This window comes from Camellia sinensis, chromosome 6, assembly GCF_055761805.1.
Source record: "Camellia sinensis isolate YWXY chromosome 6, ASM5576180v1, whole genome shotgun sequence".
NCBI lineage: Eukaryota > Viridiplantae > Streptophyta > Magnoliopsida > Ericales > Theaceae > Camellia > Camellia sinensis.
This window is the reverse complement of record NC_138966.1, coordinates 152,071,235-152,095,308: the sequence shown is the minus strand read 5'-3', so window position 1 is coordinate 152,095,308 and position 24,074 is coordinate 152,071,235. Positions and strand designations below refer to the sequence as shown.

Genomic DNA, 24,074 nt, shown 5'->3' with positions numbered 1-24,074 from the left:
TAATAACACTTTAATGCATTAAGAACAAGTATAAAAAAAATTCTTTGAAATCCAACACATGAATTCCTTGAAAAGTCCCAACAGATATGATTATTATCCCTCATAATAACACTTTAATGCATTAAGAACAAGCATAAAAAAAATTTCTTGAAAAGTCCAACACATATGATTATTATCAAAATATTAAACTTTAATATAATATAATAAAAAAAAATAAGACATTTAATTTCTTAAAAAGTCCAACAAATATGATTATTATCAAAATATTAAACTTTAATATAATATAAACAAGGAAAAAAAGAAGACATTTAAAAAAAAAAGATATTTAAAAATCGCAATTCACATATATAAATAATTGTAAATATATTAAGAAAAAGGGGGTTTCTAAACCCCAAGCCTTGTGGGAGCTCCAATCTTTCAATCTTAATTTTCTAAATTTTTTATTTAAAAAAAAAAAAACTCAGCATTCATTGATTTGGTCAAAATCTCCTGATTGGCATTTATTAACTTTTTGCAATCCACATGCCTGCATTTATTGATTTGGTCAAAATCTCTGATTAACATTTAAAATCCCCTCATACAAATAATTATAGATAAAACTGTTGCATAGTTACTCCAGTAGCTTTTTTAATTTCTCCTGTATACTATGATTAGTAATAAGATTGTTAAATTATTTTTATAAAAAATCTTAAAAAACATAATTTATATATTAAAAAAAATTTAAAAATATAAATATATATAATTATCCCGTGCATAGCACGGGTAATAGGGTAGTATTTATATATATAAATATGACATTACTATTTTCTCTCCAAGGAGAAGCTCTGACATGTCATTGGTCCTGCATTTTGGCTCAAGATTAATTTCTGTTTGTTTTTTATTTATTTATTTTTTATTTTTTTAATATTCGTTTTGCCCTCTGATTATTCTTGATACTTCATTATTGCTTTAAGCCTTTTAAATAATTTGGTCACTTTTTTAGATTTCTTGGTAAATTTATATTTTCTTTATTTTAATGACTTTAGACTCACGTATCACTCAATTGAGAAAAATTATTTTATTTTCCTTCCTATTTTGAGAATATTACGACTCATTTTTATTTGTTCTGCCTAATGTAATTTTTTTGGTCTTGGATGTCCTTTATAACATTTGGATATTTTGGTTTTATAGAATTTATTACTTGTTTTTTGCACTACAAGACATGTGATTTTGTAAAATTCAATAGTCAAAGTAAGTTTGAATTTCTCTCAAATTAAAATCTAAATTTGGGAGAATTTGAGAGATTTGTAAACTTCATCATATGTACCATTTTGATAAAGTAAATCAACCAAAACATTTTTTTATCACATTTGTTTTCAAAAAAATAGACAAGTGTGTTTTTTAAAATAGACCACTATTTTTTTAAGAGACAAACACAATAAAATAAAAAAGTTACAATTGTTGGATCAATTTTTTTTCCTCTATGAATCATATACACGAAGAATCTTATAAAATAAATGATTTAGATTATTAAAACGGGAAAAAAAATTTAATTTATATTTCATTCACATTAATTTCATATTTTTCTTATAATTTTTAAATTTTTATCTAAATTCATAATAAAAAAATAATCTCAAAAATCTCTATTTGAAAGAGTTTCGCGAGACGTTTTGTATTTAAATCTATTTATAATTATATTATTTGGTTTAGGAAAAGTGTATGAGACGAGAATAAGCAATCAAAATTTGTTCCAAATTTCATATCTACCATGTAGATTTTATGTATTGTGAGGTATTTCAGAAATAAATTTCAATTATTGATTAAAAAGGACGAATTACACTAACAGTCCCTATAGTTTGAGACTCGTGTCACTTTGGTTCTTTAACTTTTCAATTGTAATATATTTGACCATGAATTTTGAATTTTATTTCAAATAAGGACAATTGAAGATACCATTACTCAATTTTAAGGGCAAAGTCGTCAATTTGATAAAATATAAACTAATTTAAAAAATAAATGTCAAAAAAATATTTTTGAATTTTAAAAAATTATTTCTATCCATCAAAGATAAAATTATATAAAATTGATAAATCTTTTACGCATTTATTTATTTCACTAAATTAATTTTTATTATATATTTAGATGATGATCATGTAATGTGTTGTTGTTAGGCATTTAATGTGTAATCAATATATTAATATATGAAATGTTTTCAGTTTTGAATTTTTGAATTTAATGGATTGGTTTAATAATGGGAGTGAGGTCAATGCTGTGCCCCCTCCCTGCTGTGTTCCTGTTGTGCCATAAAACGGCACAGTTCATCTTCTTTCCCCCTCTTAAAATTTATGTTTTTTATTTTAGGATTTAGAGTTTAGGGTTTAGGGTTTAATTCTTAATTTTTTTTATTTTTTTTATTTTAGGTTTTAGAGTTTAGGGTTTAATTTTTAAAATTTATTTATTTATTTTTATTTTAAGGTTTAGGGTTTAATTCTTGAAATTTATTTTTTTCTTATTTTAGGGTTTAGGGTTTAGGGTTTAGGATTTAATTCTTTTTTTTTATTTTAGGGTTTACGGTTTAGGTTTAATTTTTATTTATTTTTTTAATTTTAAGGTTTAGGGTTTAATTCTTAAAATTTATTTTATTTATTTATTTTAGGGTTTAGGACTTAGGTTTAATTTTTAAAATTTATTTTTTTTAATTTTAGGGTTTAGGGTTTAATTTTTAATTTTTTTTTGTTTTAGGGTTTAGGGTTTAGGTTTAATTCTTAAAACTTATTTATTTTATTTATTTTTTTATTCTAGAGTTTAGGGTTTAAGGGTAAAGTGTAATTTATCATGTCAAAAAAATATAGTGACAACATGAAAAAAAAAAAGAAGTGGTGAAACTGTGCCGTTTTAAGGCATAGCAGGAACACAGTAGGGAGGGGCACAACAGTGACCCCCTGTCCTTTAATAATGATATCAAAGTTGTTGCCATATTTGAGTTTTGAAAAATAGAAATTAATTTAATAAAAGTAAAAACAACCATCCATTACATGATCATCATCCAAACACATAATAAAAATTAATTTGGTAAAAAAAATAAAAAATATAAATGTATAAAAGATTTATCAATTTTATATAATTTTATTTTTGGTGGATAAAAATAGTTTTAAAAATTCAAAAATATTTTTTTGACATTTGTTTTTGTTAAATTAGTTTATATTTTATCAAATTGACGACTTTGCTTTTAAAATTAAGTAATGGTATCTTCAATTGCCCTTATTTGGAACAAAATTAAAAATTTAAGATCAAATATGTCAAAATTAAAAAAATTAAGAACTAAAATAACACAAGTTTTAAATTATAGAGACTGTTAGTATAATTTTACTAATTAAAAATTATGAATAAATTTATAGCTCTTTTTTATTTTATTATTATTATTGTTATTATTATTATTTTTTTTCCGGAGCTATGTGAGCGTTTGATTAATTATTGGAGTGGTGGACCATCTTGCTGGTAAGTGATTGTAGATGGTTCATTCAATCTGTACATATTTATAAATACAACAATGATTCATCCTACTAAAAACATCACCACTAATAGCATTAATGCATTAAAAAAGTAATAAAAAAAAAAAACACAACTTCAAGATCAAAACATCACATCATTTATGGCAAGATCCACTGCCACCTAATTAGTGGGAGCAAGCATTTTTCTTATAAATATGACATTGACATGAAGATATTTCATTTTTACTCTAAGGTGAAGCTCTGACATTAATAGACCTATCATGGTCTCTTGCAACCACTACTATTTTTTAATTTCTCAGCCTCGTGTTTCGCGTTTGTTTCCTTCTTTTGTCGTGCCGTCCTCTCAATTTAGATTTTGAGTATGAGAAATATTTATCTCATTAAATAGATTATTAGTTTATAATAATTAAAATGTTAACAAAATTTAACACAATCAATACATTAAACTTATCAAGTCTAAACCCAACAATCAAATACACCATCATTATAAAGAGTATCAAACTTTTCTTCATATAAATTAAATCCAAAATTTCATACTATAAAAAGTGTCACACAATCACTACGTCAAATGTCCTACTTAATACGTCACATAATTATGTGTAGATTTTTTTTAAAAAAAATTTAATGCAACAGCAATACCACATTATCATTGATACACAAGATGTAAAAGTTATTGAATTAATAATTACATTTAACAAGCGAGGTTCATCCTCTAGGTGTTGATTTACTACTGTTTAATGATACTACATGTCAATGATAATGTGATAGTATTGTTATACTGATTTTTTCTCAAATTTTGTACAAAAAAAAATATATGTATATTATTATATAATAAAACTTATATGCATTTTTTTTTTTGCATTATCTATAATATACTAGTTACAAATTATTATTTTATTGTTATTGATTATTGACCAACAATTTCAAAGTTGTAATTATTAAGTGTTCCATCAAAATTAGTAAGTGTTTGGCATGCACTAAAAAAATATATATATTTTTTTTTACATATATACACTTATTTAGGTCACATCAATCAACATTTCCTCTTTATTTTTCTACTCACTTTCACTACTTTTCTACAAATATTTTTTATTATATAAAAAATCAAAAAATACATTTATTTAGAACATCTCAAATCACCCCTTGATTTCCTAGCGCCACACTCTCTGTTTTTCTCTCTCCCCCAGCATAATATAACCTTACTTTTTGATATTTTTATTTTTAAGGGCAAATTACATATACCCCTCGAGGTTTGGTTAAATTACAGATACCCCCTGTGGTTTGAGAAATTATGAATTCCCCCTGAATGCTATATTTGCATAAGAAATTAGGGGGTAATTTGTTATGAAATATAAACTTCAGGGGACAAATTGTTATGAAAATACAAACCTCAGGGGCGGGATGTAATTTCCGAAACCTCAGGGGGATATCTGTAATTTAGCCAAACTTCGAGGGGTATATGTAATTTGCCCTATTTTTAATTGTGATAATTAATTTTTTTACATTTTAAAGTTAAGTTGTAATGTTACTTTTCTACCCATTTACCATTAATAAAGTTGAGGAAATTTGTTATGTGAGTTAAACGTAACATTTTTATTTAAACCTCATTAGCACTCTTATGTTTTTATCAAAATCTCACTTTAATTTTTGAATTAAGTAAAATCTCATTAAGGTCACTTTCACTTTCAAATTTTTGTCAACCTCATTAACATTAAGGCCAAGTTTGGGAAAACTAAATAAGTGCACTTTTTGAATTTTTATGAAATATAGGTTGGGTTTGGATTGGGTTTGAAGTGATGTGTTAGAGAGATGATGTGACTTAAATAAGATGATGTGACTTAAATAGGATAGTGACTTTTTGACTTTTTTAAGAGTTGCCAAACTTGACCTAAATAACTAAAGAATGACATTACAACTTAATTTAAAATATAAAGAGACAGTTGTCATAATTGAAAGTGAAGCGATCAAAAGAAAATTGTAATAAAAATGTAGGGATGCTAAGAGAGAAATTCCATGTGTGGTTTTTATTACAAATTTATGAAAAAAATGTATAATTTTATATTTTAATATTTATAAAATTTATTACTAATTTAAAAATATTTTCTAAACATTGACATTTCCCTCTTTTTTTTAAAATTTTTAATTAATGTTCAGGGTGTGTACATAACGTAGAGTTTTCCTATATATACATGCCTTTCGCTAACTTGTAATTAAAACAAAGGAAATCACAAAAGAAAAAAAAAATGAAGGTTGTGGTAACGTCAAGGCAAACCATCAAACCATCCAACCCAACACCCCAACACCTTTGCCAATTGAAGCTCTCATTTCTTGATCAAATACAACAACCACACTTTGTTCCTTTTATCTACTTCTATGCATCATCCAATTCAGGGCTTAACAAAGCCACAAATGATAGAAGAAGAAGTGAGAAGCTAAAGGAGTCACTTTCTGAGACACTGTCATGGTTCTACCCACTAGCTGGTCGTGTCAAAGACAACTTCTTTTTTGATTGCAACGACGAGGGTGTTCCTTTTTTTGAAGCCCAAGTCCAATCTAGTCTCGACCATGTTGTTGGACAAAGCAATTCCAACTCCACACTCAATTGCTTGTTTCCATATCCTGAGTTTGATTATGCCGGGGATCTACTCTTAGCTGTCCAACTCAACTTCTTCAACTGCGGTGGCATGGCTATTGGTGAGGACTCGTTTTGTATCATTTATAAATTAACTTTTATTATGATAATTTAAAAAAAAAAAAGATTATTAACTTCAAAAAAGTCTACATAAATTGTGTGGGATAACTTTTAATGATTTATGAAAAAAAATTAAACATGTTTGTTCCAATAAGCTGTTACATAGGTGCCGTTTGGTAACAATTACGTTTTCAATTTTCTGTCTATATTTTCAAAAATTTTAAAAACTCAAATAAAAACTTGTTTGGTATATTTTTGATTTATAAATCAGTGGTCTCAGTTTATAAATTTGGCTAAAAAATGTAAACTCAAAAAATGTGTTTTCGTTTTGAGTTTTCAATTTTTTTTTTTTTTACCACCCAACACTAGCCACCACCTACCACCATTTTCCACCACCGTCTTCCGCCACCACCACCTACCACCCACTCCCCACCACCACCTGCCACTACTACTCACCAGCTACCAGCCACCACTCACTACCACCACCCACCCGCCACTACCATCCAGCGCCCGCCACCACCACCCGCCACCTACGCGCCACCACCATTCATCACCCATCTGCCACCAGCCACCACCCGCCACCACCAACCACCCACCATCACCAGCCACCTGCCACCCACCCGCCACCACCACCACCACTACCACCACCCACCACCCGCCACCGTCACCCACCCACGCACCACCACCACCACCCGCCATCCGCCACCCACCTGCCACCGCCACTCACCACCCGCCACCGTCACCCACCATCACCACCCGCCACCACCACCCACCCGCTACCACCCACCACCACCTGCCATCCGCCACCCACCTGCTACCACCACCCACCACCCGCCACCACTACCACCACCACCTGCTCGCTACCACCCACTACCCGCCATCGTCACCCACTCACCCACCACCACCACCCACCATCTACCTGCCACCACCCACTACCACTTGCCATCCGCCACCCACCTGCCACCACCACCACCACCACCCACTCGCTACCACACACCACCCGTCACCGTCACCCACCACCACCACCACCCACCACCACCCGCTACCCACCACCTACCATCACCACTTTCCACCACCGTCTTCAGCCGCCACTTGCCACCACTTGCCATTTCTCACTCTTTTTTATATTTTTAAATTTTTTTAAACATTTTGTTAATTACCAAATGCGTTTGTAATTTATGTTTTTATAAAAATAAACAAAAAATAAATAAAAACTAATTTATAAAATTTTTGTTAATATAAACAGAAAACATAAATGTTACCAAACAGACCCATAACTTTTTCTTTTTCATTTTTGTGTAAATATGTAGAATAATCTCGAAAGTAATAATTATGACAAAAGATATAGCTTTTTTTTTTTTTTTTTTTTTTTTAATGTCCATGCATATTTAAGAGTTCCAAAAAATAGTAAAAACAATAAATTGTAGTTTTAAAAAATCTCACTAATTTTGAGAGGCCAAGTTAATTCAAAAATGTAATCAAACAGCATTATTAGTTTGTTTTCAAAGAAATAAGTTAAATTAGCTTATTTTAGGAAGTACCTTTTTTTTTTGGGCTTATTGTCTTATTATAAAAAAGTGTATGAAAAAATAATAGATGATGCAATCCAAATAAATCAGAAAGTCAATAAGTTGATTTTTTTTTTGACTTCCCAAAAATGCTACTAAACAAGCCCGGAATAGTACTGTTTCGATTAAGGAGTCTAGTTTAGCCCATTTTGGGTTTAGTAAGACAAAAATTGGGGGATTTCTATTTGAATCCAAAATATATTTTAGTACACCCAATTTAAATTTATAAATTTTAATTCATATTATATCCTAATATGAATTTACTAATAAAGACAACACATATTAAACCCTAAAATAATTTTTTTGTCTCATGGTACACCATAATCAATTATTCATATTCAAATTTCTGTATCTTTTTCCCCAATAGATCAAAGTTTATTTCTTCTTCTTCTTCTTCTTCTTTATCCTCCCTCCAAAATTTCAATCTATCCTACCAAAACTCACCATCATTATCAACATCATTGTTTTTTATTATTTTGAAACTCTAAACCCTAGAAGAAAGTTTGAACAAAATCAAATAATGGATGAGAGTAATAATCAAAATAGTTTTTTGAAGTAACCCATCAAAAAAGAGGTAAGTATTCATATAAAGGCATTTCATAATTTTTGTACAGTGCCATCAATTATTTTCTATATCATTTTTTTGACAAAAATTAGAGGGCCCAGTAATTAGATTAACTATAATATATTATTGGAGTTGTTCTTATTTTGTCATTTAAATAGTACATTATTTGAGAACTACTCTTTATTATTTGCGCCTGATGCTTATGTGCTTATAAGTGTGGTTTTTACTTTTTTTACAAGCATTCTTGTAGATAATTTATAATGTAAAAGTTGTTGTTGTTGTTGTTGTGTTTTTTTTTTTATTTTTTCTATATTGAAAATTTTTATAATGCTTATGTAAAAATTTGATTTTTTATGTATTTATAATACTTATGTGTTTATAAATTTAGTTTTTCCCCTGTATTTGAGAATTATTTTTTGTATTGAAATTTTTTTAAAATAATTTAATTTTTTTATTATTTATTATTTGGGTTAGCCTTGAGGGTAATTTGAAAAAAATAATAAGGTGTAATGAGAGTAAAATAAAATTTTAAATAATTAAATAAGGTATACTTAAAAATTGAGAATACTTGATAATTTTTTGGGGTAAATAGAATCCCCTGAAATTGCCAATCAATCCGAGAACCCCCCAACCACCCCCCCAAAAAAAGGTTCATTCGAATCACACGTCTTTAAAATAATCAATGTTTGGACTGAAGGGTCCAGTGTGGTTCAGAATATTACTATTTAAATCACGTGATTTTTTTTAAAAAAAAATTTAGAATTTATTTTTTAATTATATATTTGTCATCAACCCAATTTGAAATTGCCAACTATCCGATTTTTTCCAGACAAGTTAGAAATACTCAAAACTAAACAATCTAGATCAACAAAGTGAATCCGAAATGTGCTAAATTGGATCTACAATCCATTGAGTAGAGTGAAGCCACAAATCCTTAGGCTTTGATTGTTTTCTGTTGTAGGAGTTCGGAGTGAACTTCTAGTGAGAAACAGTAAAAATAATATTATATTTATTTTACAAAGTGAGCTTCGGATTCGTAGTCCGGAGCGGATTACAAAAGGCCTTGGTGAGTTGATTATGAGTATGGACTGAGAAATGGTATTAAAAAATAGTCCGTTTGACTTAGGGTGTTACTGGTCGTCCGGGATGACGTTTAGCGGGTAACTGGCCAAGTGTAATTTTATTTTTTTAAATTTATTTTTTGCATGTTAGGCAGCACATTTTGAACATTAATGTTTAATGTTTTTATATTTTTTTGTTAAGTAAAAACCATGGTTTTTTTTTATTTTATATAAAATAATTTAACAATCCCCACACTAACAAGTATCATCAAAATAAATACAATTTTACTTAATTCTTTCACTAACAATTCTCTAACTATCAATTCTCTCCAATTTTTTTCTGAAAACAAACGGGGCCTTATTGTCAATATTTTATTATCTTACTACTTTTGGTAAATTCAATAGTTTAATAGTTAATTTTTTAGGTAAATTATAGACACCTTCTTGCCCCTGTGATTAATGGCATTAATAGAATGGTTAGTTTAGTAATTTTAATATTCGAGATTTTTCGTTGATAATCATTAAATGTGCAATTTAGAGAGAGGGGGGGGGGGAGACTAGTCTAATTAGGGGTGAGCATGGTCCGGATTGGATCGGATTAGGGTAAAACCAAGACCAATTTGTTGTCTACGATTCCTGAAAAATTAGAACCAATCTAATCCGTTTAAATCATAGAACCAATCCGAACCAATCCATTTAAATACGGATTGGATCGGTTTAGGACCACGGATTCACATAATTAAACAACAAATATATATATATATATAACACTTTAATTTCATAAAAACATAAATATAGCGCTATATTAGTTCCACAATAGCAACATATTTTTCTATAATAGCAACATACTGTTCTAGAATTTAAACAATCATTCATAAGAAAATTGGATTCACCATAAAAATTTAGACCATTATAAATTAAAACTAAAAACTAACAAACAAAAGTAATAAAAGATAATATTATATGGGTTTAGGTTTAAGTTGAGGTTTTATATAGAATAAAAGAAGATACTATGAGGGAGGATGTATAATAAAAATATAGACTATTTGCATACGGTACGGATCGGTTCCAATCCGGAACCGTGGGGTTCAATCCGGAACCAATCCGTGGGTTACGGATTTTTAATTCTTCAATCCGGAACCGAACCATGGATTCAAAAAACCAATCCAAACCTATCGGATTAGACTGGACTGGATCGGATTACGGATTTCACGGATTCTTTGCTCAACCCTAAGTCTAATTGTCAAAGGAGATGAGTGTAATTTAGCCTAATTTTTTTGATCCGCATTGTTTAATAGTTATAATGGTTGTGAACTTTACACATATAGAGATTGTTTGGGATGTACTAAAAAAGTGTATTTATTTATGTTTTTGTCTTTTTTAGGTTACATTACTTCTTTAATTTTCTATACATCTTTTTATAAAAAAATCAATATATATATTTATTTAGATCATTCCAAACAATTCCTTAGTAATCGGTGAGGTTCAAATTTCCTCCCCATTTCTTAGAACATAGGCTTAAGGATACCTTTTGAACTCTCCACTTTCAGTTCCTTTGTCAAGTAGATGCAAAAATCCTACGTAGGAAAAAAGAACTTCAATACAATAGTTTATTATTTATTAGCGGTAACCCGTGCGATGCAAGGAAAAATAGACTATATATATTCTGTGTGATAAATAAGTTATCTTAATTTTAAATTATATCTTAATAGCGACAAGCCATAATATTAAACCATCTAGGTAGATGTTAACAATAATTAACCTACAAAATTTTACAATAAAATTTGATATGCATAAGAAATTATTAATTATAAAAATTGTTGAGAATAATAATATCATAATCACTTGATAATATAAATAACTTGTATCAAACTAAACAAAACATTAAAAGAGAGAAATTCTATAAGCTTAGAAAAGTTATCATAAATTTACTTAAACTTTTAAATCAGTGGTGTTTATTATTATTGTGGGATCAAATTATGAATAAATATCAAATTTTAATTATAATTTATAAGTAGTTTTTAAAAAATTTTAATCTAAGTTTGTTGCCTTGCTTATAAAAAGAACTTCTGAAACAAATCATTAATTGATTATATTAGCAACTCTTTATCTTTGATTTCCTCTATCAATGACACACTCACATCATATCAAAGTATAAATCATTCTCCATAATTTGAATAATAGTTGCATAGTTCCTACATCATTTTAAAAAAATTAATCAAGATAAGAATGTCATAGTATTATAAAAATTATATAAGAGAATAGTTTTAATCCATTTTATTTATAAAAAAATGATAAAAAATTATTTGAATTGTACTTGAAAAAATATAACAAATGATAGCTTTAATCATTATATACCAAAAAAAAAAAAATTATATTGGCTACTCAACGAAAAAATGGTCAAATACAAATAGAGTCATGAATATTGAATTAAATCATATGGGCTCTAAATTGATAGTATAATCTAGCAAATCAACTAATAATAACATAAAGATATTGACAAATATGCAGTACTTCCCTATCATCATTGTATTATATTCATCAATTTCATATATTATATGAAAGTTTTATTCGTTTCGATCCTTCAATAAAATAAGGATCAAGAAAACAAATTTGATAAGAAATTGATTCTAAACTTAATTATTGAAAAAACAAAGATTTCAAAGAGAGAATTTAGAGATGGAATTGAAGAAATACTATAACGAATGATAGCCTTATAAAAAAAAAAACATAACAATGATCTAATGCAAATTATTTTTAATAACTAATAGAAAGAATCTCAAATTATTACCTTTTATAAATATAGTGAAGAAAATTAATTTTGTGAGATTTTTGTGCTACATTCTCCCATGTAGCCTTTATTATTTCATTATTAATACTATTCTCATTCAGAGCGATAATATATATATATATATATATATATATATATATTTTAACAATCTTTATGATTTGGTAGATAATAACGAATAATAAAAATTATCAAGAGAATGTTAAGAATTTAATAGGAGATAAAAATTTATAGATAAGAGCATTTCATAAGATAAAAAATTTAAAATAAAAAAAGATAATATGTGATAGGAGAAAAAAAAAAAGAGTAAATCAAAATAAAGATTTAGATATTTATGTTTTTAATAGATATATAGATTAACAAATCATATCTTTATCTAAATTCTATTATTTTAATTTTTTGAAGATCAATTATTTAATCTTTATCTTTATCTGTAGGCCACGAAATTAATCTTTATAAATTATTTATCAATTTTTATATATTTATTTATCTATAAGTCATGAAATTATTTTTTTAAAATAATTTTAAAATTTTTTATCTTTATCTATAGGTCATGAAATAAATTTTCATAAATTATTTATGAATTTTTATATGTTTATCTATAATGAAATTAATTAAAGTACGAAATGAAGGGGAAAAAAAAGAGAGTAATTTTTTTTTATTAAAAAAAAATTAATTATTTAATCTTTATCTTTATTTGTAGGCCATGCAATTAATTTTTATAAATTATTTATCAACTTTTATTTGTTTACTTATGGGAAGAAATTTTAAATTATCTATAAGTTATGAAATTAATTTTTTTAAATTAATTGTTTATTTTTTTATCTTTATCTGTAGATTGTAAAATTAATTTTCAGTTTTTATATGTTTATCCATATGGAGGAATTTTGAAATTCAAATCTTTATCCATAAGTAATGAAATTAATTTTAATTTTAATTCATCAAACAAATAAAAAATGAAGAAAAATAGAAAACATGAAAGGCAATCAAAGAAGGTTGCCACATAGGAAAGAGAGTGTTTTAAAATTATGAGAATTTAGGAATAAATATTAGGAATTTTGAAATTCAAATCTTTATCCATAAGTAATGAAATTAATTTTAATTTTAATTAATCAAACAAGTAAAAAATGAAAAAAATAGAAAACATGAAAGGCAATCAAAGAAGGTTGCCACGTAGGAAAGAGAGTGTTTTAAAATTATAAGAATTTAGGAATAAATATTTGGAGGTTTTTGACAAAATAACTACATTTGGTTATATATATAGTATAGATAGATAGATTACCACATCATTGATATATAACAATAACAATGAAAGCCGCAATAATAGTTGTATCACAATTAATTTGGAAAGTCTATAAACAAAAATAAAAACAAAACATTAATTTATCTACAATTTTAATTTAGCGGTGTAAGTTCAATTTTTTTTTTGTTGTGGATCCACTCCATAAATAAATCTCAGCCTTATATTTTATATTCTAGGCAAATTTTTGGTCTTTTTTTTTTGATTTGTAGACCCACTCATCACCATATAAGTAGATATTCGACAAATACATAGAATGTTATGATAGTGCACTTTAACCCTCACCCAATTTAATAGTATCATTTTTTAAATAAACTCATTTTCTTCTTCTTTTTAGATCGGTAAAAGTCAGTTGATAAATTAACATCCACGGGAGTTAGCTTCCTCACCCTACCTCCTAATTCAACTCTCCCTCGGGGAGAATTGAACCCACAACCTCTTATTTGGGATTAAACTCTTAAGAAAGTCATCTTCATAAGTATTTTGTTTAAAAATAAAGAGTCCATATTAAATCATGTCATTCTGTATTTGCATTTATGTATCATTACCCATTTCTAAATAAACAAATAAACGAGACGTATAAAGTGAAGTTTTGGCCTTCATTTTTTCATACATGAATAGTAAGAAATCAGTTTTTTAGGGCCAAATTTATTTCATCCCTAAAAATGTAATATTTGTTGGGAAAAACTTTAGCCAACTAATTTTGTCCGTTGCAAAGTTTATCCTAAATGGCCCGTCCAGAAAATTCAAAAATTGACTTTTAGAGACAAAATTTTGCATTTGTCACTATAAATAGATTTTTAGAGACAAAAATATGTGGTTGCAAAAAGTTTTGATTTTATGGAGACAAAAAATTTAGCTTTTGAGACAACCTAAATTGGTCTCTAAAAGTTTTTAGTTTTTGAGACAAGTGGAAGTTGTGTCTAAAAGTTAGTTTTCCAGACAACTAAAAGTGGTCTGCAAAATTTATAATGTATTTTCAAACAACTAAATTGGTCTCTAAAAGTTTGATAACATACTTTTTTTGTTTTTGTTTTTGATTTTGTAACAATTACTCTAAGAATACTAGTTTGAACAGAAACTCATTTTCCTTACTTGATTTCTCAACAACCAAACAAAAAATATCAAACATATCACCATATCATATGTTCATCTCCAAATTAAAATTCAACAACACCAAAAAAAAAAAGAAAAAAAAACACCATGCTCATTGCATTCAAAGAGGCTTAATCAAAAGATATTTCAATGACAAACAAATACCATGCTCTGCTTCATTAATACGTAATATTTGATTGTATATCATAAACTGATAGAGATTTCAAAGGTATCATTTCCAATTTATAAGGCTAGTGCCATAAGCATTGTTTGTAGCATTCAACTATTTATTGAATAGATTGTAAATTGTAATTATATCTACCTACAAAACAGAACAACTCATCCATCATATCTTTTTCTCAAGGGCTTCATTGAAATGTCATTCATGAGCTTATGGATACAAATATTTTACCTTAAAATGGACCTATTTCTCTTCAATGGCGATTCAAGTATATGATTAATCAGTATTATTTTCCCTCTTTCAGTCCTTTTTAGCTCTAGATCTTTCAGCTTCGAAGATTCAAGCTAAGACACGATCGATAAGATCGATCGAGTTAGGGATTAACTCGATCGATCGATCGAGAGAGTAGCGTGGAGAATGAAATGAAATTCCGACTATTAAAGCTCAAACAATGAAAATAAAATAAAATAAAATAATGTATGAGTTAGTTTATTGGGGACCAATTAAAGTTGTTGGTAAAAAGTTACTAACTTTTTTGCATCCAAATAGCTTTGTCTTTAAAATGTAGTAGTATGATTAAATATATATTTTTAGAAATTCTTTCATTTTGTCCTTAACAGTATAATTTTTATAGACAAATTATTTTTGTCTCTAAAATTTTAATTTCTTGTAGTGTAAATAAATCCAAGTACTTTTTTTTTCTCTCTCTCTCTCTCTCTCTCTAACAGGATTATGTACTTCACACAAGATAGCAGATGCATTATCAGCAATTATGTTTATGAAATTTTGGGCAACTATTAGTCGTGGAGATCATAGCAATTTGGTTTATCCCCAATTCGGTTCGGCCAACATCTTTCCCCCTACACTTAATCCCAATACCAATCACCACCAGCACGGCGTTGGCACTGCAAAAAACAAGATCATTGCAAAGAGCTTCGTGTTTAGTGACTCCGCCATCTCTACTCTTAAAGCCAAATACACCCCCACCACCCCCATCACCACCACCACCACCACCACTACTGTCACTGCCAACAACAAAACCATACATAATAATCCAACTCGTGTTGAGGCACTTTCTACTTTTATATGGTGTAGATATATGGCCGCCACTCGAGGAGAGGCAGTATGTGGAGAAGGAATTAGATACCTAGTGGTTCAAGGGGTGAACTTGCGCACGAGACTCAATCCACCTTTACCTAATTCATATTATGGTAACCTTAGTCGATTTTCCATAGCAATATTAGCACCACCGGCATTGGAAAAAGGCGCTATAGGAGAGGATCATGGTAGCTTGGTCACTCAGATGAGAGATGGGATAAGAAAAGTTAATAGCGATTATGTAAGGAAACTCCAAGAGGGTGGTGGTGGTGGTATGGGGGGCTTGAATTCCAAGAAAGAGGAGGGTGGTAATAAAGGAGGAGGAAGAGGTGGTGGAGAGGCAGTGTTTACTTTTATGTTTTCGAGCATAGCTAGGTTCCCGCTATATGAAACTGATTTTGGATGGGGAAGGCCTGTATGGGTGACTATGGGTGTAGTAAATCTTGATAATGTGGTTGCTTTCTTTCCTACTAAATCAGGTGACGGCATAGAAGCATTGATTTGTATGAATAAGGGCGATCTGGTGAAACTTGAAACTGATAAAGAGTTCCTCTCATTTGTTTCCAATCCTAAATTTCCACTTCTCAGCTCCTTATAAATTTTGTGTAATTTCTTACTATTACATGATGTTGAGAATATAATATAAATAATAAAGTTGTACTACTCTCCAATAGAGCATAGCATCTCAGTTTAGTTGTTGACGGTGTTTTTTTTTTATTATGTCTTTTTCTTCTTTTTGTAATGTTTTATTATCATTAATAAAATATAACTATTTTTTCTTGAATAAAAAAAAATGTTCAATTTTAGTTTTCATATTTACTTTTATTGGGTATGATTTAAAGTTCGGTGTTTAACATGAACATTGGTAATATTGAGAAATAAACAAGCTATTCTTTTTCAATTAAAATTCTAGACAAATAGTAAAAGAGAAATGACGAACATGCATATTTCGAATCTTATTTACATTTTTTTTCGTTGTTCAAATAATTAAATATTCCCATACATTTTGTTTTTGTTTTTGTTAAAGAGAGTACCTGGTTTTAGAATTTAGATTTTACTTTTTAGAAAATTAAATTTTTTGTTTTCCGTATATTTTTGCTTGTACTAATTTTTTCTTAATATTTTAACTAATTTTTTTAATTTTTAAATGCACCTAACATAAACACACTTAAAAGGTATAATATTTATAAAAAAAATCTTTAAAAAATTTACTAAATACCAAAAATACAAAAATAAAATAAAATAAAAATTCAATATATTTTCGTATTCTTGTGTATTTATTAATTTTTAAAAATATTTTATTTTTTAGGTATATCTAAGTTAAGTCAATATAAAAAGTAAAAAAATTATTTAAATTACTAAACAAATTCTGTAAGAATAAAAAAAATATGAAAAACAAAAAATAAAAAAACTCGATTTAAAAAAAAAAAGGCGCGAACTATACTAACAGTCCCTATAGTTTGGGGCTTGTATCACTTTGGTCCTAACTTTTCAATTGTGGCACATTTGACCCTGAATTTTAAATCTTGTTTCAAATAAGGACAATTGAAGATACTATTTCTCAATTTCAAGGGCAAGTCATCAATTTGATAAAATATAAACTAATTTGACAAAAATAAATGTCAAAAAATTATTTTTGAATTTTTAAAAAATATTTCTACCCACCAAATATAATTATGTAAAATTGATAAATCTTTTACATATTTATTTATTTATTTATTTATTTTTACCAAATTAACTTTTATTATGTATTTAGATGATGATCATGTAATGGTTGTTGTTGTTGTTGTTATTTTATTTTATTTTTTTAATGCTTTTTGATGATTATCATGTAATAGATGGTTGTATTTGTTGTTAACAAATATTTTTGGATGATTATCGGATGGTTATTAGACTTTAATGTGTAATCGATGTATTGAACATATGAAATATTTTTAGTTTTGAATTTTTTTATTTAATGGATTGGTTTAATAATGATCTCAAAATTGTCGCCCATAGGCCCATTTTGGGAAATAGAAACTAATTTAATAAAAATAAAAACAACCACTTATTACATGATCACCATTCAAACATATATTAAAAATTAATTTGTTAAAAATAAATATGTAAAATATGTATCAATTTGACATAATTTTATCTTTGACGGATATAAATAATTTTTAAAAATTAAAAAATAATTTTTTGATATTTATTTTTGTTAAACTAGTTTATATTTGATCAAAATGACCACTTTGACCTTGAAATTGAGTCTTCCACTTTGACCTTTATTATTATTATTATTATTTTTATTTTAGTCTTCCAACTGATTTGCAGATTCACCTAAAATTTATATTGGAGTGCCTTTTACTCTTGCACTCCAAAAAAGAACAGATTAATGAAGCTTTGCCATGTGGCACAAGGGCTCACAAATAGATGGACACCACATGTCGTATGAGCAAGGTGGACGGTGAGAAAAATTATTAGTTGATCTTAAGACACCATATGATTATGTGGTATTTTGAGAAGTTGATAAAACATTAATTTTTTGACTTTTTGGTAACTTTTTTGGCAAAAAAAACTGGTTTGTGTGTGTGTGCGCGCCCGTGTGTGTGCGTAAAAAAATTAAAAAGTCAAATTTTTTTACCAAGTTTACAAATTGTCCCTATGTCTTAAGTCAATAACAAATTTTTATGTCTCTTCATATTTTTTAATCATTCAAACATCAATTATAAATCTCACTCCTTCCATCAATTACAATATATATCAAGCGCCACATGACACTATTTTAGAACAACCAATAACTTGTTAGACGTTGACCGTGTAAGTGGTTCCAGAAAATAGTCTAATTTTTTTAAAAAAATTTGATTTTTTGATTTTTTATATTTTATTTTTAGTGATTGTTTTAATATTTTACATAATTTTTTTCAAAAAAATTATTTAGATACATCTCATCTAATTATGCTTAAAAAGTATAATATTTGAGAAAAAATTTACCAAAAATAAAATATATAAAAATATAATAATTTTTCATATTTTGTTATATTTAATTAATTTTTAAAATATTTATATATATATATATATATTTTATTTCTTAAGTATATTAAGATTAAGTGGATTTAAAAATTTAAAAATTGATGCAAATATTTTAAAACTATTAAAAATATGAATTAAAAATTCAAAAAATTAATTTTGAAAAACTCAAAACTAAAGAGAATAGTGCTACTAGATAAATCAAGCTCATCTTCTTGACCCACATATTTTCTGTCATTTTTACTTACATACTAGTGAGATGGCCGTGCGCATGGGGCACCATCTCCTGCCCATTGTTGGTGTCCATTATTAATATTAAGAGTAATGATTCATCCCCCCTTTTTCCCCCACCCCCTTTGACCCCCTCTCTCTCTCATTGGTCACCTTTTCTTTTTCTTTTTCTTTTTTTTCCTGCTCCACCAATCACCCCCTGCCACGTGGCAAAGGGGTGAGGGGGTGACCCCCAAAAGGGGGTCCCAAGCATTATTCTAATATTAAAAGAAAAATCATAATTAAAGAAATAAGTAACACAATTCTATTAAAATTGTTTTTCATAATTGTTGTTATTATTACTAATTTCTTAGTTGAATTCCTGACACAAGGTGAAAAAATATTAATGCATATAGAGGAAAATGTTGAATTGTAGCAAATCATAGACGTAGTAATTTTAATATGGGAGTTAACCATAAACCAAATAACAATAAACAACAAACCATAATACAACTTATAACAACAGCAGCAAGCCTTTTGAGCCACACCAAAAACCACCTGAGCAGCCACTTAGTGAGTTAGTTCCAGATTTGCTTCAATTCAAGTAGAGCAGCCATTGTACGCACCAGCAAATCACCCAATACAACATCATATAGCAATCAAAATTATAATAGCCAAGTAAAGCAGCCTTATGCTTGAGACTTATATCACCAACAAAAGCCAACCCACAAGAAGCTGATCTAATCAGGAACAATACCCCTGCATTCATCAATCCAAAGTGCTGCAATTGCTCATAGCAACAGTGAAAGGTTGCACCCGAACACCACCCACCTTCAAAATTTTCAATCTAGATAGGTCAGTCATCGGCTGCGCCAGCATAAGATGACCCTCCCAGCATGAAAACAAAGCAAAATAATCTCCTTTTTGTAGCAAATAACTACTGCAACAGAAATGTATGGCATCCATATGACAAGTAGTATATAACCCATGCTTTAAACAAGCAACAGTAGTAGCACGACTTATTAATACCCCAGCAGTAATTGAGCAGCAAACAAACAGGCATCATGTCCCTTCAAACTTGATAGGACAAATCACAATTTAGACCCAAGACATCTTCTAATATGATGGATATTTGAAACAAAATCATTCACTGAAAACGAATTCCCAATTAACTGATTCTTCATCCACAAGGCAATCGTTACTTTAATAAAATCACATAGATCGGATGAGCACCATTAAAAAAGTACTCATTTCTAAGCTTCCAAATTTATACCCATCAAGAAGCAATAAAATAAAGGGGCATTTACACATAAATTCTAATTTATGAATTTATACTCCATTAAGTTATAATTAAGATTTTTTAGAACTTCAAATCCCATTAAATTTTTAATAGTTGGAATTGCCCTTCAAACAATGATGGCTCATTATTTATGATTATTTATAAAAGAACGTGATGATTTGACATTTATTTCAAAACTTTAAAACATCAATTTTCAAATTAAAAAAAAATTATGTGCAAAAAAACTTTACACAACATCATATAAGTTCCGACTGTCCAACCATCAAATAGTAAGTCAAAAAAAAAAAAAAAACAATTTTTGCAAAGCTTAATAAATGTAACAGTTAAAATGTGGGGGACAGTGACATCAATCCAGTCTAGCACATAATCCTCTAATCGGGTTGTTCAAAAATAGCTTCACTATTGCTGCACGTAGGCCACATGGAGTTAAACTATCCATCGTACTGTCAATTTCGACTCCGTGGATATACTGCCTTATGTCGAAACACACGAAAATAGCATAGTCCGGTCTGCAACATAACAGCGAAAAAACAAAATCAAACCTAGTCCTTTTGGGAAACAATGAAAAGTGCCCTGACTCTTCATATCAATATAATTTATTTATTTATTTTTATAAATAAATGATTTAGATTATTGAAATAAGACTCGTGGAGGGCTTTAGTGCCTTGATTGCATTACACTACAAGAATTTACACATTTGCCGACCACTTTTGCCGACCAAAATATTTTTGGTCGCAAAAAAATGACATTTGGCGACCAAATACTAATTAGTCGCAAATGATCAATATTTTTGGCGACCAAATATGAGTTGGTCGCAGAAGGTCACATTTTGGCGACCAAAAATGAGTTAGTCGCAGAAATTGGTATGTTTTTCACGACCAACTACAAATTTGGTCGCGGAAGGTTACATTTTGGCGACCAAAAAAATTTAGTCGCCAAATTTGTATTTTTAGCGACTAATATTTTAGTCGCCGTTGATTGAGATTTAGCGACTAAAAAAATTTGTTGCCGAAGGTACTTTTTTTGCGACTAATATGGTGTTTTGGTCGCGAAAAGTTTGGGAGGGAAATTTGAAACATGGAGGGGGGAAATGAAAATTTTTTGCGACAAAAAAAAAATTGGTTGCCATTTATAAAACGACGTCGTTTTGTACCCACTCTCCCTAAAAATTTGGTCGCCATTTATAAAATTTGGTCGCCATTTCTAAGTGTTGCCATTTATAAACCCTAAACCGCTGTCCCCTTCCAACTCTCTCTCTCTCTGTCTCTAATGGAGAATGGGGACGAGTGGTTGGTCCCCGAATAAGGCACAACACATTCTCTTCTGCTTCTCCATCACCATTTTTTTCTCTCTCCTCGCTTCCCTAACTCGCTATCCTTCCTCCGCCGCCGGACCATCTGGTTCGGATCCATCGTCTCCCTCTCCACCGGCGCCGCCAAAGAGGTCGCCGACGAGCTTGGCTTCTTCAAGTCGGCCGGAGCCTCCGCCAGAGATGCTGTTGCTGATCTCCTCGGCATTCTTCTCGCTGTGCTCGTTCTTTCTCTCACCAAATCACTCTCTCTGCGGATCAAACCCGATCAATCGGGTCAAATTCGAGGGGTCGAGATAGTTTGATCGATGGCTTGGGTTCTAGTTTGTGCAATCGAGCATTTTGGAGTGATCAGGTTAGTCTGTATACAGTTGTCTGTTTGGTTTATGAGAAGATGATATACAAACAGAATTTTCTTACAAAAGTGAAGATTTGAAACTTGAAATAGGATCTATTGAATTTAAATACATAATAGGAACAACTCATTACTTATATCAGTTTGTTTTTAAATTTGTTTGTACAGCATTACTCCCAAAAAAAAAATGAACCTTGGAATTGCTATTGGATTCAAAATTTTCATTTTCAAGCTAATTTCAAGTAAAAAAAATGAATGGCTATTGGAATGAATTAGCCATTAATTTTCAATAGCAATTTCAGTAGAAGAAATGAAAAAAGGGCTATTGGATTCAAAATTTTCATTTTTCAAATTACATCAGTTTGTTTAGTAAGTTCGTCTATTGATTTAGAAATTAGCTTGGGGTTTTGCATATTCTCTTCAACTTATTCTACTATTTATAAATAAGTTCATTGGTTTTGAAATCAAATTACTCTAAAAGAAAGAATTTCAAAAGAAAAATCACAAAGGAAATGAGCAAAACTTAATGTGGTTGAAAAAATAATCTGATAGAATTAATTCATATATATTGTCTGGTGATTGCAGCAGGCAAGCCATGGAAAAATATCGAAGGAGTTGGTTAATCGGCTAATGAGTATTCTTGGTCACATGATGCAGTTGAGGACATTAAAGGTATCTCTTTTGAATGAGAATAATTTATTAATAACTGTTGCTTCATTTTCTTGTTGATGTTAACTCGCTCCCAAGGTTAGTTTATTTAGCTGGGTGAAGGCTTGGGTAGTGATCATGATAGTTGGCATGAAGAAAATAGGGAGTTTCTTTGAAAATCTGTTAGGATGGTTCCGAAAAATGTCGTGAATAATTGCTGGGAACAGCTTAAAAATGAACTTGATTTCTTTTTGATGATTGATAAAATTTTATTAAGAAAGAGAAGATAACAAATGGAGAAGTATGGGCAAGATATGTAGAATGGAGGAAAACATAACTATTGTTTGATAACTGAAGAATTCCAAGAAAGATTAATCTTCTTCAAGTGATGCAGAATGGAGGAAAAACAGAACTATGGTTTGTTAACAGGAGAATTCCAAGAAAGATTAATCTTTTTTAACAACGGCATTGATGATAATAAATTTCTCAACTAAAAAATAAGAAGCTTTTTTTTTTTTTTGTATATAGAAAAATAAAATTCCTTGTTGGAGATTCATCTCTCCTCTGTGAACAACAAAAAATTGTTTTTGGTGCTAAATACCAAAGTCTTTTCTTATCCCAAACTCCAACCCGACAGACATTACACAAACAAATTGAAAACTCAATTTATGCTATGCTTAAACCCAAAAGGAGAAAACAGAGATCAAATTTGATCTTGTAAGGAAAAAGGTGGTTTGTCAAGTCTGCCTTCATGCTCTTTAAACATCTTGGGATAAACCATTTTTAACTTATTGAGCGAAAATGTTGAATTTTTTATTCCTTGTCACTATCCCACTGAAAAAAGCAAGCACCTAGTTTTTGTCATGGGAACACATCAATCATGCACTTTTTTTCCATGGGTGTGTGAAGCCCACATTCTGCGAGTAACCAACAAAATGAAGATAAGGTTTTATAATGTCTGTTTGTAACTGTTAGAAGTTTATATATTTTATGCAGAACTTTTCTATCAAACATGTTATTGTGGATAGTTCATGACATGATTTATGGGCTTGCTATTTAGACTCGCCATGGATATAAATTTATAATGATGGAGTTGGAGTAATATCTTAATACCTGGTTAAGGTAACGTACTATTTAAGCAATTTTATGTTTGGTTCAGAAATTTTCTAAATTGAGTCATTTGGTTAGAGGATTGTCGTCTAAGTGGTGTCACAAATATAATTGCACCAAGCAGAACCATAGTTGCATGGATTGTGATTCACAGGCATATATATGTTCTCTGGGCAGTTGATGTTTATTACATGCATGTCTCTGTTGAGTCTTTTCCACCCCAGAAATGGAAGTTTTTGAGTTATTTCTCTTCCTTCTTTTTTAGTTTAGTGACAGTTCATCAAAACAATTGTC

The 24,074-nt window shown here is 29.1% G+C and overlaps 1 protein-coding gene across 1 annotated transcript; it reads left to right on the top strand.

Moving 5' to 3' along the window:
* Positions 1–5,687: 5,687 nt before the first annotated feature.
* On the top strand, positions 5,688–16,510 carry LOC114282205 (stemmadenine O-acetyltransferase-like). The gene is made up of 2 exons (XM_082875115.1): positions 5,688–6,185; positions 15,470–16,510. Exons 1-2 carry the CDS (start codon positions 5,735–5,737, stop codon positions 16,435–16,437), a joined length of 1,419 nt encoding a protein of 472 aa, XP_082731241.1. The 5' UTR covers positions 5,688–5,734; the 3' UTR covers positions 16,438–16,510.
* The last annotated feature ends 7,564 nt before the right edge of the window (positions 16,511–24,074 follow it).

What these genes read in the sequence shown, in the direction of transcription:
- LOC114282205 (XM_082875115.1), top strand. Translation starts at nt 5,735, where the DNA reads ATGAAGGTTGTGGTAACGTCAAGGCAAACCATCAAACCATCCAACCCA. An exon ending in CTGCGGTGGCATGGCTATTG is followed by an intron (nt 6,186 to 15,469) that starts GTGAGGACTCGT and finishes TCTCTCTAACAG; the next exon opens with GATTATGTACTTCACACAAG.